The sequence below is a fragment of the Oscarella lobularis genome, chromosome 4, assembly GCF_947507565.1.
Source record: "Oscarella lobularis chromosome 4, ooOscLobu1.1, whole genome shotgun sequence".
Lineage (NCBI taxonomy): Eukaryota > Metazoa > Porifera > Homoscleromorpha > Homosclerophorida > Oscarellidae > Oscarella > Oscarella lobularis.
In genome coordinates, this window is record NC_089178.1 from 256,583 (window position 1) to 270,365 (window position 13,783).

The window sequence follows — 13,783 nt, forward strand, 5'->3', positions numbered from 1 at the left end:
GCGCGCGCAACAAAAGCTGAATTTTCGGTCGACTACGATCGACGCGGCTATAAAATCGCAATGGATAGCCAGACGCGCAAGCGAGTAAAAAACGTTTACAAGCATTTTGCACGTGCTTTAGCGTGCGTCTGGCACGAATTTTTGCAGGTCGCTATATCCCGTACAGTCAACTCCTGTCCTCGGGTTCCCCAAAAGCGAGTCGCTAGTATCGCTTTTACGCTCGTAGTCGCTTCGATATTCTCGAACACGGAAGCGACGTATAAATCGTTCGACAGACCTTCCGCCAAGTTGGAGCGAACGTCGTTTTTCCCCGCGATGGCAGCCCAAGCGCGAGCGATTATCCAAGCGTTCAAAGCCCAGAAACGACCGCCGTACGAGTGCCCGCTCTGTCACAAAATCTATAAGAGTTTCTCGGGCGCCGAATACCACGTCACGCGAACGCAACACAACGAAGACGGCTCCGTACCGCCGAAAGCGACTCCATCGCGCGGCGGCGCGACGTCGACGCCGCGCAGTCAAAAACAGAAGCGCAAACGACGCGGCTTCGGCTACGCTTCAGGGCAGGGAACCACGCCAGCACGTCCACCCGTCTCGCCGTCGACAAAAACGCCGATCGCGCGTAAGGAACCGCTCTCCTACGCCGATTCGCTTCGCTTCGTTCAATTCGAGCTATTCGACGTCGACGCGATCATCGAAAAATGGCCCATCGACGACGCAATGGATGCGACGATCGAGAACGGTAAAACAACGAGCGGGAAGGAGAAGGAGGAGGAAGCGAAGGAGGAGGAGACTCAAAATGGCGACGGGGAGAGGTCCGAGAGCGCGGCCACTCCCGAAGCACCAGAGAGACGAACGAAAGACGAAGAAACCGAAGCGCCCGAAATCGAATCGAGCGACGACCGCATCGCGCCGAAAAGCGACGCCATCGAATCGAACGGAATCGAAAACGACGCGACGAAGCTCCAAACGCGTTCGGACGAGAACGAAAACGAATCGATCGTCGCCGTTGCCGCTGCCGCCGCCGCCTCTCCTCTCGTCGTCGTCGACGACGAAGACGACGGCGGCAAAGTCGTCATAGCGCCCGAAACGCCTCGTCGAACGCCGAAAGTGCGCCGACGCGTCGCGAAACCGCCGCCGCCGCCGCCGCCGCCGTGCGCGCCCGCGCTACCGACGCCGAGCGTTCGTGCAATCGAACCAATGCGCGGCGGCGAAGAAATCGCGACGAACGACGACTATCGTTTGTACGTGGAGAAGCCGATCGAAGAACTCGAAGCCGAAGTCGAGTACGACATGGATGAGGAGGATTGCGCTTGGCTCGGAATGACGAATAGGGAACGCGCCGCCGCCGCCGCCGCCGCCGCCGCCGCCGCCGACGACGACGACGACGACGACGACGACGACGACGACGACGACGAACGACGAGTCGATCCCGTTCCCGAAACCGTTTTCGAGTATCTCATGGATCGATTCGAAAAGGAATCGTTTTTCGATTCGAATCGTCACGGAAATAGCGCGACGGCGACGGCGGCGACGTCGGTTTCCATGGCAATGGGAGCTACAGACCCGGATGAGAATGCTGTCTGTAGCATCTGCAACGACGGCGAATGTCAAAATAGCAACGCGATACTCTTCTGCGACATGTGCAATTTGGCCGTGCATCAGGACTGCTACGGCGTGCCGTACATCCCCGAAGGTCAGTGGCTGTGCCGTCGTTGCCTTCACTCGCCGTCTCGGCCCGTCGACTGCGCGCTCTGTCCCAACAAAGGCGGCGCGTTCAAGCAGACGGACAACGGGCGCTGGGCTCACGTCGTCTGCGCGCTGTGGATCCCCGAGTGCGGTTTTGCCAATCCCGTCTTCTTGGAGCCGATCGACGGCGTGCAGGAAATACCGGCGGCGCGTTGGCGACTGAATTGCTGCATATGTCGTCGTCGTCAGGGCGCTTGCATTCAGTGCGTGCGAAACAATTGCTACACGGCCTTTCATCCGACGTGTGCTCAACAGGCCGGACTTTATTTGAAGATCGAGCCAGCTGTCGATGAGATGACGGGTGAGGCGACCGTGCGAAAGGTAGCTCTGTGCGACTTGCACACGATGAAGGGATCTGATGAGGACGGCTGCGGCGGCGGCGGCGGCGACGCTACAATTGACGGGCCGGATAAACGGGCGGCAATTGCGGAGAAGATTCGAGCGAAAGCGCAGGAAACGTTTAAGAAATCGAGGAAAATTATGGAGGAAAGGGGGCGACAAGTGACGCCAATTCTATCTGTTCCACACGTTCCGGCTCACAGGTAAAGAAGAAGAAGAAGAACGTAGACAATAAAAATATTCTAAATTATCTTCTTTTAATATATTAGACTTGGGAAAATTATTCGTCTTCTGCCTCCCACGCCGAAGAAGATTCACTTCACGAATGCCCTATATAACTATTGGATGCTGAAGCGGCAGTCGAGAAGCGGCGTTCCTTTGATTCGTCGGCTCCAGGCGTCGCAACAGGAGAAACAACCCGCCGTCCAAAAAGACGTGAGGACGAAGTCATTTTGTTTATTCGTTTGATCTGTGAATCGCGATGCTTTGGTAGTTGAACGACGAAGAAGAAATCAAGGAGTCCAACGAACAATGGAAATTGCTTCGACAGGATTTGGACAAGTCGCGACTTCTTCTCGCTTTGATTAAAAAGCGAGAGAAACTCAAGAGAGACATCGTATGACAATAGAGTTCCGACTAGAACTCGCCTCCCTTGACGACTTCTGTACGTAGATGAACTTGCGAAAGGCGACGATAGAACTTCGCGTTGAACCTCTCGTCCACGTTCTCCGGACTGTAGTGAAACAGTTGAAAGACAACGACACGGGACGCGTCTTTGCGAAGCCAGTCTCTCTTCACGTGGTAAGAATTAGATTTAACAGCCAGCATTGGGTAGAGCAACATGAGCTGTGCACTCTAACCACCGGTCCTATACGTAGTTTTTCATATTTATTGTTTTTTTAGGTGAAGGACTATTTGGAGGTTATTGATCATCCTATGGATTTGCAGTCCATCAGCTGGAAAGTGGAGAATCGTCGCTACGTTTGCCTAGACGACTTCGTCGAGGATTTTGATACGATGATCAACAACGCGTTCACGTACAACGAGAAGGATACGTACTATTTTCGCATGGGCGTCAAAATGCGCGAAACGGGCGCACGAGCGATCATAGCGGCGCGTAACGCCTTGATTCAGTCGGGTCAAGAAGAAGCGAATCCTCGCTATCTCGTAGAAATTGGTAAGACGGGCGGGCAGGACCTAAAACAACCAAAAAGAAAGGATGTTCGATTTAGACGATTCTATTCCTCCCACGGCCGCTCGACCGGATCTCGTCGCGTCCGAGCAGCTGGAAGATTTAAATGAAAAATTACAAGCGGCGGAATCGATTCGTCACGAAGGTAACTGAACGTCCCTCAAGCGCGCGACGCCTTGTAACGAATTCGATCGACTTTAGGAGCTCGTCTGCAACGTCTAAAGCAACTCAAAAAGGAACATGTATTATTGAAATTGAAGATCACAAAGGAGGTGTGTGCGACGACGGCAAAACATCTCTCGTTCTTACCCTGTAATTTTTCTTTTAGAAAAGTACACCAGTTAAAATGTCTGAAGTCGCTACGCCCAAATTGAAAAGCAAGACCGATAGTGCCCTCGTTCCAGTCAACGCTCCACTCTCTCCTCCGTTGGAAACGATCAATTCTACTCCGTCGACGTCGTCGTTGGCGGGCGCAATTCGAAAGCGACGCTCCTCGGCGCGCGGCGGTGGCGGCGGTGGCGGCGGCGGCGGCAACGAAAGCAAGAAACTCGAGCTCAACTTTATCGACACCGGTATACGGTTGTGGCGAAAGAAGCAGAAACTCTTGGAAACGGACGAGACGGTTGAACCATTGCCGGCCGAGGAAGCAATGAGCCGGCGGCGCGACTCTGTCGCCGCCACTGTCAATGGCGACGACGACGACGACGACGACGATGGAAGCGACGACCGCAGCGACGACGGCAGCGACGAGGCGAACGGGGAAGGGGAAGACCACAAAAACGACGAGGTGATTATTTGCGCTGTGGAGAAGAGTCGTCGGGGACGGCCTCGGAAACATTCGATCGACGAGCGACGAGCGTCGGCTAAAAGGCAACGACGCGGGCGAATTGGACGACCTCCGAAGGTAAGGACAAGGCGAACCTCGACGGAATCTGTCGTGTCGACGGGAAGCTCGCGAATTGGTGGCGAGATATTGGATGATTTGGAGGAAGACGACGGGAAAGAGGAGTTCAGCGGAGTGTCGAATGGGCATCGTGCCGCCGCCGCCGCCGACGACGACGACGACGAAGACGGCGAACGAATGCAAATCGACGAAAATGACGACGAGGCGGAAGACGAAGACGGCGACGGCGGAGACAATTCGTTGATTTGTAGCCGCCGTCGGATGCCGGCTACTGTAATTAGTACAAGCAGCTTAGAGAGTCTTAATGAAGATGATGGTGAAGTTGACGTTTTGCTGCAGCCGTTGCATCTGGTCTGGGCTAAGTGTCGGGGCTATCCAACGTATCCGGCAATGGTTAGTTTATCGCGTGTAAAAGCCTCTTTTTTTTCTATTGCCTCCTCCTTCTAGATTATCGATCCTCAAGCGCCCGAGGCGGGTTTTAAAATAAATGGCGTTACTATTCCCGGGCCTCCGCCTGAAGTGTTAGATTTGAAGCATCGGGAAAAGGACTATCTGATCTTATTTTTTGATCCTCGAAGAACGTGGTAAGACTCTTCTCCCTGCCAGCCACTAAGAGACGCGCACTTCGTTTATAACGACACCTTATAATTATCTCTCTTTATTTTGACTCATTTGTTTGCCGTTGTACACTCTGTACATTTCACTTACGGTTTTTTTTTTTCTAATCCTAGGCAGTGGCTACCCCGTTCAAAGTTAGATCTGCTTGGCGTTGATCCATCGTTGGATCAGACCAAGCTTTTGGAAAGTAAGAAAACGTCATGGAAAAAGTCAGTGTCTTCGGCCTATTGTCGGGCGTTGGCGCATCAAAAAAAGGTTAATGGGGAAGTGTGTGGTACGTCCGCAAGAAAGGAAGAATTGGGCAGAGAAGCAGAATATAACACGTAGGGGTTTTGTTCTTTTGTTTGTTGGCTCGTTAATTGATAAACTAAGTACTGCTAGCATGCCCAAAATTTGACACGGATGCAATTCATTAATTAAACGAATAGGCTACTTTGAGTCTACTATAGTAGGTGAATTTTCCTTCACCGCTTGGGATTCGAATTTGCCGAATACGCGAGGCGCTCGAGCGAATCTATGTTAATCAGACGGAACGTGCGGCTGCTTTTAGTGCTTATGCTAAAAAAATGCTAGCTGATCAGCATTACGTTGTGGGGTATCATTGGTGGCAATGGGCCGATGAACCGGCCACCGGAAGGTGGCCAGACGGGGAAGATTCAAATTGTAAATTAATAAATAATATATGTTATTTACATAATTTTCTTACCTGTTCTTTCTCTCTCAGATTGTTCATATTGATGATGATGACTATGACGTTCTGACGACGGAAATGACGAAAACGAATGCGTTGGTTCAGAAAATTCATGCCAATTTGAATAGCACTGTTCTCCTCCTCTTTTAATGCTCCCCTTTTCGTTTATTTCTTTATATCGTCACGTTATGCTTACGTAGTTAATTTCGTCACACGGAGTGTCAAAATTCCATGATATAAAATCTATTTAATCGGGCAGACTTACCCATTAACCAAGCAGCGAGCGCCAATCCGCCAGCCGCAAGCTCACCATAACCAATTCGTCGCCACTGTATATCCTCTTGCACATCCTGCCTCCCTCTTCGACTATAGCACCTCAAAAACCCATCATCCTAAGAGAAGAGAGACTATAAAAAACTCCACGGCGACTCCATGAGAAAAAAACATATGTATCTAATTTTGACCCCCTAATAAGAAGAGAGACTATAAAAAACTCTACGGCAACTCCACGGGAAAAAAATACACGTATCTAATTTTGACCCCCTAAGAAGAGAGACTATAAAAAACTCTCCTCTCCTCCATCCCTTAGCTAAGATACGGCAAAGCAATATCGCGACTAATTCCGGATCAACGACATCAATTAATTCCGCCGCAATCTTGTTCATCTCTCACGTCGTTCCTCATTCAATTGCCCGTACAACTCCGTATTTCGCACAAGTCTCCTCTAGTATCCGTGGTTCCAACGACAAGCAATTCCATACTAAACCGACTATGCATGTGAGTATTGATTGTGACAGTGGCACACACGCCACCCGAACATCTCATTTGAAATGTGCAAAAATCGTCGCTGGTTATGGATCGATATCCGCCGTCTCCTTCACTTGTGGCTTGCGAAACCCGTTCCAAATACTCCCAAACGCGGTAGACTCCTGCAAGAAAACAGATCGAAGACGCTGCATGTCAGCAAACTCGTCGAACCTCGACATAGTTGGGCAAAGAGACGAGAAACAGCTACAAAAATTATACGGGACGCTTGTTCTTCTCTAGATCGTTGGCACATTGCGCATGCGTCTCAAAAAGTCTGCAAAGAATCGCAAAGAGCACGTGCAATTAGTCTAGTTTTGACCCGCCTTAGGCCACTCCTTCGGTTCATACTGTATTCTACCCGGTAAGACTAAAATAAAACATCTATCTATCTATCTATCTATCTATCTATCTTTAGGACTGCCTTTGTGCTCGGATAGGCTCACGAAATAGCGTTTTTTAGGTCAATTCGTTCGGCGGCGAAGCGAAAACGCTTCGACAGCTCACGTCGGGGCGCGAACTAGTCCAATCATCCAGTCGATGTAAGAAAGCATTGAATTATTTAATTAATTAAATTATTCTTTAGCTGGTTCTTCTGCTTTTACTGTGGGCAATGAATAGCGAAAAAAATGAAGAATTTGTCCATAATATTTTGCAAATGGACGCTGAGATTCAACACGGGCTCATGCCCGGCGGACAAAAACAAATTCAAGATGGGTGTTTGGAAAGAGGGATTTTTCATCTACCCGAAGTCAGAGCATGTCGATATGACATCGAACCAGGTACACTTACATTATAATCCTCATCTAATAAATTTTTATTTGCGTTATTGAATTTAGCTCAATTATCTGCTGAATGTGTGACTCCTACTCCTGTTCGGAAAACTTGTGCTGCTACTCCTATGATGTCTCCTGCTCTGCAGAATTAGCTGGCGTCTCCTGCTTGCACTGGGGCTAATAACGGCCGTCTCTGTATGATACTGAGGGCACCTCTAATAACGGCCGTCTCTGTATTACACTACTAGTTAAAAAATTTGATAACAAACATTTATGAATTTACTCCTGCCCCCTCGTGGCTTTAGCGCGCGTTGAATTCTCCGATGCTACAAGTAGCTCGTTTTCTTCGGCACAGTACGATAATGGACACTCGCATATTGAAAAATGCATTACTAAAGTTTTTTCTAAGATTCTTACTCGTGGAGAAGAACGTTGTCGTTCTCGCAAGCCGAAATCGCGACTCAACGTCCGAATCCGTGGCGTATCGTGTCGGCAATTTGCGTCCAGCGCCTACCGACTATCACAAAGCAGAAGTCGGAGCTCGAACGAGCCATGGCAGAGCTAAAATGGAAGCAAGCAGAAGAAAGAAGCGTCTTATCCGGCTGGGAAATGAAGGAAATGGAAAGAGAACGAAACAGACAGCTGAGCGAAGAAAGGAAGACGAAAGACGAAGACGAAGACGACGATGACGACGACGGAACGATAAGCAGACGTTCTACCGCCGACGAAGACGAGGACGAAATCAGAGAACTTGAGCTGAAGGAATTCGAGTCGTTTCGCGCGGCGAGTCGCGAAACGGACGCCGACGCGACGAACGATCGGCGGTCGCTGGAGAGAAAATTGAGCGAGACTCTGTATCTGCTCGTCAAGAAACCGCGCGATCGAAACGCTTGGCAGATGCCGCAGGGCGGGTGGGAACGCGGCGAGACGATGAAAGAAGCGGCGATGAGAGAGCTGAGGGAGGAGTGCGGAGACGAGTTGAGTGTTCGAGTTCTTGGCAATTTGCCTTGGCTGTTTTATAGCTATCGGTTTCCTCGCGAGCATTTGTCTCCTGATGGATCTCTCGGAGCGAAGGTGCGCCTAGCTGGTTTTAGCTCTGCTAAAGTTGATTTTTAGGTGTTCATGTTCAAGGGGATTCACGTCGGTGGAAACGTGAAGCTGAATAAACAAGAATTGACGGATTTCGTCTGGGTTACACGAGACGAAATGAAGGAGTACGTAAATCCAAAATATTTTGACGTAGTAACGAAAATAATGCCTATGAGTGACTGAAGAAAAATAGAGGCAAATGCTTAGCAATTTTCCCATACGCAAGACGGTGAGCTCGCATCACTTCTCCCTCTCTACGTTAGAAGCTGAGATATAAGGCACCTCCGCGTTTGTGGCCCAGTCATATCAAAAATTTAGGTCCCATTCAATTTTGCTCCTGCATCTTATTGATAAACGTTTCTATAGGTATCGCATAGACTATGTCTTAGAGAGATCGTTTGTTTTTCTCTTTCGTCGTCGCGTCTTTTTCTAGAAAAGGCACACAGTTCTCAGTCTCTCTGGACATCGCCACGGCAATCGCGAGGGTGATATCACCTTTGTTAATTTCATCCCTTCTGCTACAATTGCTTTCTTTTTCTTTACAGACAGCGGATTCGGCCCTCGGGCGATTTTTCTCTTTTGTATCCGTCCGGATGCAATTCGACCTCGCTCTTTTGGCAAAAGTTTAGCAAGTTTGTCCAGCGTCTCTTTCTCGTGGCTGCTTGGCGCCGTTTTCAAAGCTAACGTCTACACAAAGCAAGGCAATTGGATTTGAATCTCTAAATCTTATTGACAGTTGTGCTGTACCTCTTCCGCTTTCTGTCTTGACAGAGGCGTCGGATTCTCAAGCATGATTGCGTTGTGAGTGATGTGCAAGAGAGGTACACCTACGGGACAGACCAATCAAAAGAACCTTGGGCATTTACACAGGTAATGAATATCATAATAGTATTCACCTGAAATTTGACGTAAACCGCCCTTGAGCTCTTGATCCTGACTAGCAATTATATAGTGATGCTCATTGTTTAGGCCTTTACCCAACGGTCGTCAAAATCTCAATTAGACTTATTGACGATTTTTTGTACCGACGAGACTCTTGATGCATTCGGCCGCCGGAACGAGCTTGTCTCCGCGCTGGTGACCGCACTTTCTGCACTGATAGCGCTCCAAGATAAGCAGGGCACCGTGAAGACGCGAGCCGATTTCCTTCGCTTCAGCCAAGATGCATCGAGTCGTCACTGCGCAGAATTGCGTAGTTATAGGACCGCGTGACGGGGTTTTCTCGCGCTACCGAGAAGGACTGAGCCGTCGAGGTACTTTGGCAACTGTTCCTTGATATTGATTTTGGTTTGAAGAGCGGCTTGGGTGAAAGTGCCGTCGACTAGACGTGTTATGGATGGATTAGGAGGAGAGTGCGAGCAGAAAGAGGGTTTGTCTACCTAGAACTTGGTACGGTTCGCGAAGTCTGAATGCGTTGTGGTAGAAGGAGAGTATCTTCTTAGCGTGTTTTCGTCGCTTGACCCTCATTTTGTTGGTGCTATAGTGCGCGTGCGCTGCTCCTCTAGCGGCGGCAAAATATCATGTACTTTGTACTACTGTATTGTTGCTGACCCTTCTTCTCTATGATAAACATGCGATTTAGGACTCAAAGGCATGTAAGAGTTTCTTCTATTATTTCTTTTGAATCTTAGGGTCCTTTGGCACTAGTAGAGACCAGACCGTGACCATCTCAAAACTTTTTTTGTCTAACACTTGCCTTCTACAGAGTTACACATGTCCTCGAGGGGTCTTCTTCGAGGTCTTCCCTGCTAAAAAAGGTCTTTGGAGAGAGATGCAATCTAAAACCTAAATGCTGTTCTTACCTTAGGCCGTTGTGGTTGTGGTGGTTGTGGCGTGACTGGCTCATCGTCTAGCACGATCACACGCTCATCATCTTTGGGAACCACCTGCGCGTCCTCTTGGTTATTATCCGCAATTCTCCTAATAGAGATAAATCCGTTTAGTTGATTTTTAACTGCTGATTTAGATTATTGAACTGACTGAACTGCTTTCTGTGAAACGCGAACATTTGGAAAAGGCCAGAGCGCGGCACTATTGGGCGCAGATCTCTTCCTCAACTTCGTCAAGAGCTCATCTGTGGGACGTCGATCGTTCTAGCTCATACATATACCTGTATGACAAATGCACCTCTCACGAGATCAACGCCTTCTTGCATGCCACTTTGCAGCTTGATTAGCGAGGTCACAAGCGATTTTTGATCATCTAGAACTTTGGAAACGGTTTCCAACTCCGTTTTCAACTGCAACAACTTCAGCTCTGTCTAAGCAGCAAAAACAAAAGAAAGAAGTCTAAGCTAAGCAAACGTCTACTAACCTGTTCAGCTGAAGAGTCTGCTTTTGCTGCTATCGCTTCAAGAATACCGTTGAACTTTTCGCTAATGAATGTCGTCCCTAAAATTCCAGGTCGCCAAGTGAAAAAATTAAACTACCCCTGGTATTTGTGTTTACATTCTTGACAGGCTGTACTGATCATATCTTCAGTGTATTTTGAATGATGCTCGAGAAGTCTCTGCATTTCTGACATTGCCGCAGCAACCTGGTACAGAGTGTATTTGTTTTTGACCGAGACAATTGAACGAGATGCAACTGTTGCCTTTGATTCAATTTCTTCATCAGTTTTCTTCACCGTCAATTGAAACATATTGAACAGCGCTCTACACTGCCTATTTTAGGTAACGATTTCGATAAGCAAATTTATTGACTTTTGCTCTCGTTCGTGAGTCTGAACTCGTTGCTTCAGGATTTCTTCTCTAGTAATAACAAGCGATCCTTGTCGATCGTTCACACTTTTAGGTGGTGTTGGCAAAGTCGTAACTGACTAAAAAATTCGTATGACTATATCCTAAGACTTTTTTGTTTTTTTTGTTTTTTTTGTACGTGATAGGTCCCGCAATCGTCTGCGTTATCTGTTTGAGTCGAGACATGTTGAGAATCGGTTCTTTGTAAATCGTGACTCGATGGCCTGCAGAGATGAGTTACATAATATCGTTTTTCTTTTATAGAAGACGAGTGAATGTTCTCTCTAGAAGATATTCTCTCAGAAAAAAAGATTTACCTTTGAGCGAGGGAAGAATCGGCCGTTTGACGGCTCCATAGGTGCGAGAACATTTATGAACGCCGAAGAGACACGAAATTGCAAGAGAGCGGGAGAAAAAACGATCTGAAGCGAGAATTGTCCCGGAATTGCTCTGCCCGTGCGTCTTCATGACTGAATGATCCGGGTAAATACTTAATTAGATCAACAGCATAATAACTATCTATTAGAAAATTCCTTCTTTAGCCAGTCCGAGTTTCTATAATACTTTTCGTCTCCCAACTTCAGCATAGTCTTGAGGTAGGAATAATAGTACGCCACGCCGACGAGACGTTGAATGACGAAGAGTGCTTGCACGCCAGCGTTCCATATGTACACGTCGGACTTTCCCCACTGCCGGCGCAGTGACCATATATGGTATGCTAAGCAGAGGCCCAAATAGAGAAGAGACACGACGATCGTCGACTTGAATTTCCGTATTATGACCGACACGAGACCTGCTTTGAACACGTACGTGTTGAAGAAAATGAGAAAAAGAACGATGACGTCGATGACGAGACAAACGTCCTGAACGATGTAGAGAATCAACGCAGCCACGTCGTCATCAGAAAAAAGACCCGATATAGAATTGACTAGAAGATCGACGAAGAGAAGACTGAAGAGAAGAATAAGGATCAAGCGATAGCGAGAAAATTGCATCTAAAGTTCGGTGACCATGGAGACGCGTAACGCGCTAGCGTCGTGAAGGTAAACGTGCGCACGCGCGTCGCAATTTAAATGGCGAATTCGACGATAGCGAGCGACGAGTCGCCGCTGGCGACAATCAACGAGCGTCTCGGTCAGCTGCGACCTTCGCGCGAACTTCTCGAGTACCTGCGCAAGAAAATTGCCGACTACGACGACGAACGAGACGAATTAGCATCGAAGCTCGATCGATACAAGTCGATAATCGTCGATCAGGTGAGAAAATTCGGTGCTCGAAGACGAAAATCGAGGAGGCGCGACCGTTCCCCGTAGCACAAGCTCGAATGGGAAGTTCGTCAACGCGAATCGGAGATAGGCGAGCTGCAGCGCGCGCTGAGCGACATGCAGGTCTACTTGTTTCAAGAACGCGAGCACGTGCTGCGATTGTACGCCGAAAACGATCGATTGAAAATTCGCGAACTCGACGATCGGGAAAAAATTCAAAAATTGCTCCTGATGACCCAGTCGGTGCCGTCGGAAATTACGTATGTGAAAGAGAAGCGAGAGACGGGAAGAGGACATCTATTGGAAGAGGAAGAAGATGAGCCAAAGGAGCCGAGATTTTTTGTTGTAAAACAATATAAGAAAGATGAAGGAAAAGGGGGTAGAAAATCAAAGAAAGTGGAGAAGGCTGAGAAGGGAGAGAGAATATTTCTTGGTGACGAAGTAGGACAGTTCTACTATCCTACATAATCTTAGTATAAGTAATGTTCCTATAGGTCAGAAATAGGGGTCGTACTGGCATCGACTGGGGAAGGGGTCCTGGTGGTCACAAGGTTCGAAGAGATGTAGTCACAACGGCCAAAGCCTCTGGTGGCGGCGCCGTCTCGCTGCCCGAGTCAGACAGAACGTCTCTGGCTCTGACAATAGAATCCTTACATGCTCAACTCGAGGAACAGACGAGATTGGCTAAGGAGCAGGTGGAGGCGCTGCTGCAGGACAGGCAGGTGAGAATGGAGGAGAATCAAGCTCAGCGCGAGAGAGACGAGCAACGATTGAGCGCCGTCACCGAACAACTGCACGAAGTGCAAGCACTTTTATATGAGAGCACAAAGGATTATCTTGAACTGAAGTACAAGACGCGAGAAAAGGAACGAGTGTGGACTATAGAAAAGGATCGTCTATTGCAGGCAAGACAGTAGAATGTACATAAAACCGTTACACATCTTTTCCTTATATAGGATTTGGATGATGCACAAGAAGAGCTGAAAGTTCAGAGAGAAGCTCTCGAAGACGGACAGCCGTCTTTCGGCGTCTCCGCTCTTGACACGTCGCCGTCGGCGGGCGGAACGTATCAAAATCGGCTCGTGATTCGTCAGCTCAAAACGCAGCTGCATGAGGTAAAGAAACTCGGAGACATGTATCGTGAACAAGGCATCCACTTGGAGGAAGAGCTGTGTCAAGTTAGGGAAGAGTACGAAGCGTCGAAGGGAATGTTTAAGGAGAGAACGGATCGACTGACGAAGAGGCTCGCCTTGATGAATCAACGATATTCGGGACTCGATAAAAGAAGAGGTTTTGAAGTGGAAGGATTCAAGAATGACATCAAGTTGCTGAAACAGCAGCTAAAGGATTTAGAAAAACAGCTCTATAAGGTAGAAAATTTGCAATTTTAAAAATTGGCATTTTGTGATTGATCTATTGTGACAGGTGACATTGAATTTTGGCGGCAATCAAGAGATAGACATCTTGCGTGGTATTCACCACACGGCCCGTCAGTCGAAGAAACTAGTCGGAGAACTAGAACATTTGAAAGCGAACGTGTACTCCCTAGAGAATAGAGTAAGGCAATTGTAGAGGCATGTATTTACATACCATCTGTAATTAGGCTCGACGCGTGCGTTAAC

The 13,783-nt window shown here is 48.2% G+C and overlaps 6 protein-coding genes across 7 annotated transcripts; 3 read left to right on the top strand and 3 right to left on the bottom strand.

Moving 5' to 3' along the window:
- Positions 1 to 6: 6 nt before the first annotated feature.
- On the top strand, positions 7 to 5,237 carry LOC136186327 (bromodomain-containing protein 1-like). The gene is given in 11 exon segments (XM_065973620.1): positions 7 to 84; positions 148 to 2,288; positions 2,355 to 2,520; positions 2,579 to 2,701; positions 2,758 to 2,886; positions 2,989 to 3,309; positions 3,311 to 3,422; positions 3,479 to 3,549; positions 3,606 to 4,574; positions 4,629 to 4,765; positions 4,913 to 5,237. Coding segments are annotated over 11 exon segments (4,407 nt in total). The 5' UTR covers positions 7 to 60; the 3' UTR covers positions 5,127 to 5,237.
- Positions 5,238 to 6,190: 953 nt separating this feature from the next.
- LOC136186332 (large ribosomal subunit protein mL46-like) lies at positions 6,191 to 8,644 on the top strand. The gene is made up of 8 exons (XM_065973628.1): positions 6,191 to 6,477; positions 6,538 to 6,658; positions 6,713 to 6,836; positions 6,881 to 7,076; positions 7,134 to 7,424; positions 7,480 to 8,144; positions 8,187 to 8,525; positions 8,593 to 8,644. Exons 5-7 carry the CDS (start codon positions 7,394 to 7,396, stop codon positions 8,340 to 8,342), a joined length of 852 nt encoding a protein of 283 aa, XP_065829700.1. The 5' UTR covers positions 6,191 to 6,477; positions 6,538 to 6,658; positions 6,713 to 6,836; positions 6,881 to 7,076; positions 7,134 to 7,393; the 3' UTR covers positions 8,343 to 8,525; positions 8,593 to 8,644.
- Positions 8,402 to 9,635, bottom strand: LOC136186333 (rRNA-processing protein UTP23 homolog). Its single transcript, XM_065973629.1, has 7 exons — positions 9,539 to 9,635; positions 9,391 to 9,480; positions 9,185 to 9,337; positions 9,056 to 9,130; positions 8,907 to 8,986; positions 8,655 to 8,846; positions 8,402 to 8,588 (listed from the first exon to the last, which is right to left on the bottom strand). The coding sequence occupies exons 1-7, from the start codon at positions 9,624 to 9,626 to the stop codon at positions 8,538 to 8,540; spliced, it is 729 nt and encodes a 242-aa protein (XP_065829701.1). The 5' UTR covers positions 9,627 to 9,635; the 3' UTR covers positions 8,402 to 8,537.
- Positions 9,636 to 9,697: 62 nt separating this feature from the next.
- Positions 9,698 to 11,355, bottom strand: LOC136186331 (uncharacterized). 2 transcript variants are annotated; one of them, XM_065973626.1, is made up of 11 exons: positions 11,214 to 11,355; positions 11,036 to 11,120; positions 10,861 to 10,976; positions 10,752 to 10,812; positions 10,607 to 10,694; positions 10,473 to 10,549; positions 10,287 to 10,419; positions 10,140 to 10,233; positions 9,962 to 10,079; positions 9,856 to 9,907; positions 9,698 to 9,802 (listed from the first exon to the last, which is right to left on the bottom strand). In XM_065973626.1, exons 1-11 carry the CDS (start codon positions 11,264 to 11,266, stop codon positions 9,771 to 9,773), a joined length of 909 nt encoding a protein of 302 aa, XP_065829698.1. In that variant the 5' UTR covers positions 11,267 to 11,355; the 3' UTR covers positions 9,698 to 9,770. The 2 variants fall into 2 exon arrangements, with proteins under 2 accessions (XP_065829698.1, XP_065829697.1); XM_065973625.1 differs by having other exon boundaries at positions 10,607 to 10,812.
- On the bottom strand, positions 11,320 to 11,896 carry LOC136186334 (transmembrane protein 138-like). The gene has a single exon (XM_065973630.1). The coding sequence runs from the start codon at positions 11,889 to 11,891 to the stop codon at positions 11,412 to 11,414; it is 480 nt and encodes a 159-aa protein (XP_065829702.1). The 5' UTR covers positions 11,892 to 11,896; the 3' UTR covers positions 11,320 to 11,411.
- A 73-nt stretch (positions 11,897 to 11,969) lies between these two features.
- LOC136185869 (coiled-coil domain-containing protein 77-like) lies at positions 11,970 to 13,782 on the top strand. The gene is made up of 5 exons (XM_065973078.1): positions 11,970 to 12,152; positions 12,210 to 12,602; positions 12,656 to 13,066; positions 13,118 to 13,531; positions 13,587 to 13,782. Exons 1-5 carry the CDS (start codon positions 11,970 to 11,972, stop codon positions 13,731 to 13,733), a joined length of 1,548 nt encoding a protein of 515 aa, XP_065829150.1. The 3' UTR covers positions 13,734 to 13,782.
- The last annotated feature ends 1 nt before the right edge of the window (position 13,783 follows it).

What these genes read in the sequence shown, in the direction of transcription:
- LOC136186332 (XM_065973628.1), top strand. Translation starts at nt 7,394, where the DNA reads ATGCTACAAGTAGCTCGTTTTCTTCGGCACA. An exon ending in AGCTCGTTTTCTTCGGCACA is followed by an intron (nt 7,425 to 7,479) that starts GTACGATAATGG and finishes GTTTTTTCTAAG; the next exon opens with ATTCTTACTCGTGGAGAAGA. An exon ending in ATGGATCTCTCGGAGCGAAG is followed by an intron (nt 8,145 to 8,186) that starts GTGCGCCTAGCT and finishes GTTGATTTTTAG; the next exon opens with GTGTTCATGTTCAAGGGGAT.
- LOC136186331 (XM_065973625.1), bottom strand. Translation starts at nt 11,266, where the DNA reads ATGTTCTCGCACCTATGGAGCCGTCAAACGGCCGATTCTTCCCTCGCT. An exon ending in ACGATTGCGGGACCTATCAC is followed by an intron (nt 10,977 to 11,035) that starts GTACAAAAAAAA and finishes CGAATTTTTTAG; the next exon opens with TCAGTTACGACTTTGCCAAC. An exon ending in GTTTCACAGAAAGCAGTTCA is followed by an intron (nt 10,080 to 10,139) that starts GTCAGTTCAATA and finishes TATCTCTATTAG; the next exon opens with GAGAATTGCGGATAATAACC.
- LOC136186334 (XM_065973630.1), bottom strand. Translation starts at nt 11,891, where the DNA reads ATGCAATTTTCTCGCTATCGCTTGATCCTTATTCTTCTCTTCAGTCTT.
- LOC136186333 (XM_065973629.1), bottom strand. Translation starts at nt 9,626, where the DNA reads ATGAGGGTCAAGCGACGAAAACACGCTAAGAAGATACTCTCCTTCTAC. An exon ending in CGAACCGTACCAAGTTCTAG is followed by an intron (nt 9,481 to 9,538) that starts GTAGACAAACCC and finishes TAACACGTCTAG; the next exon opens with TCGACGGCACTTTCACCCAA. An exon ending in CGACGGCTCAGTCCTTCTCG is followed by an intron (nt 9,338 to 9,390) that starts GTAGCGCGAGAA and finishes AATTCTGCGCAG; the next exon opens with TGACGACTCGATGCATCTTG.
- LOC136185869 (XM_065973078.1), top strand. Translation starts at nt 11,970, where the DNA reads ATGGCGAATTCGACGATAGCGAGCGACGAGTCGCCGCTGGCGACAATC. An exon ending in GAATATTTCTTGGTGACGAA is followed by an intron (nt 12,603 to 12,655) that starts GTAGGACAGTTC and finishes ATGTTCCTATAG; the next exon opens with GTCAGAAATAGGGGTCGTAC. An exon ending in AAAAGGATCGTCTATTGCAG is followed by an intron (nt 13,067 to 13,117) that starts GCAAGACAGTAG and finishes TTCCTTATATAG; the next exon opens with GATTTGGATGATGCACAAGA.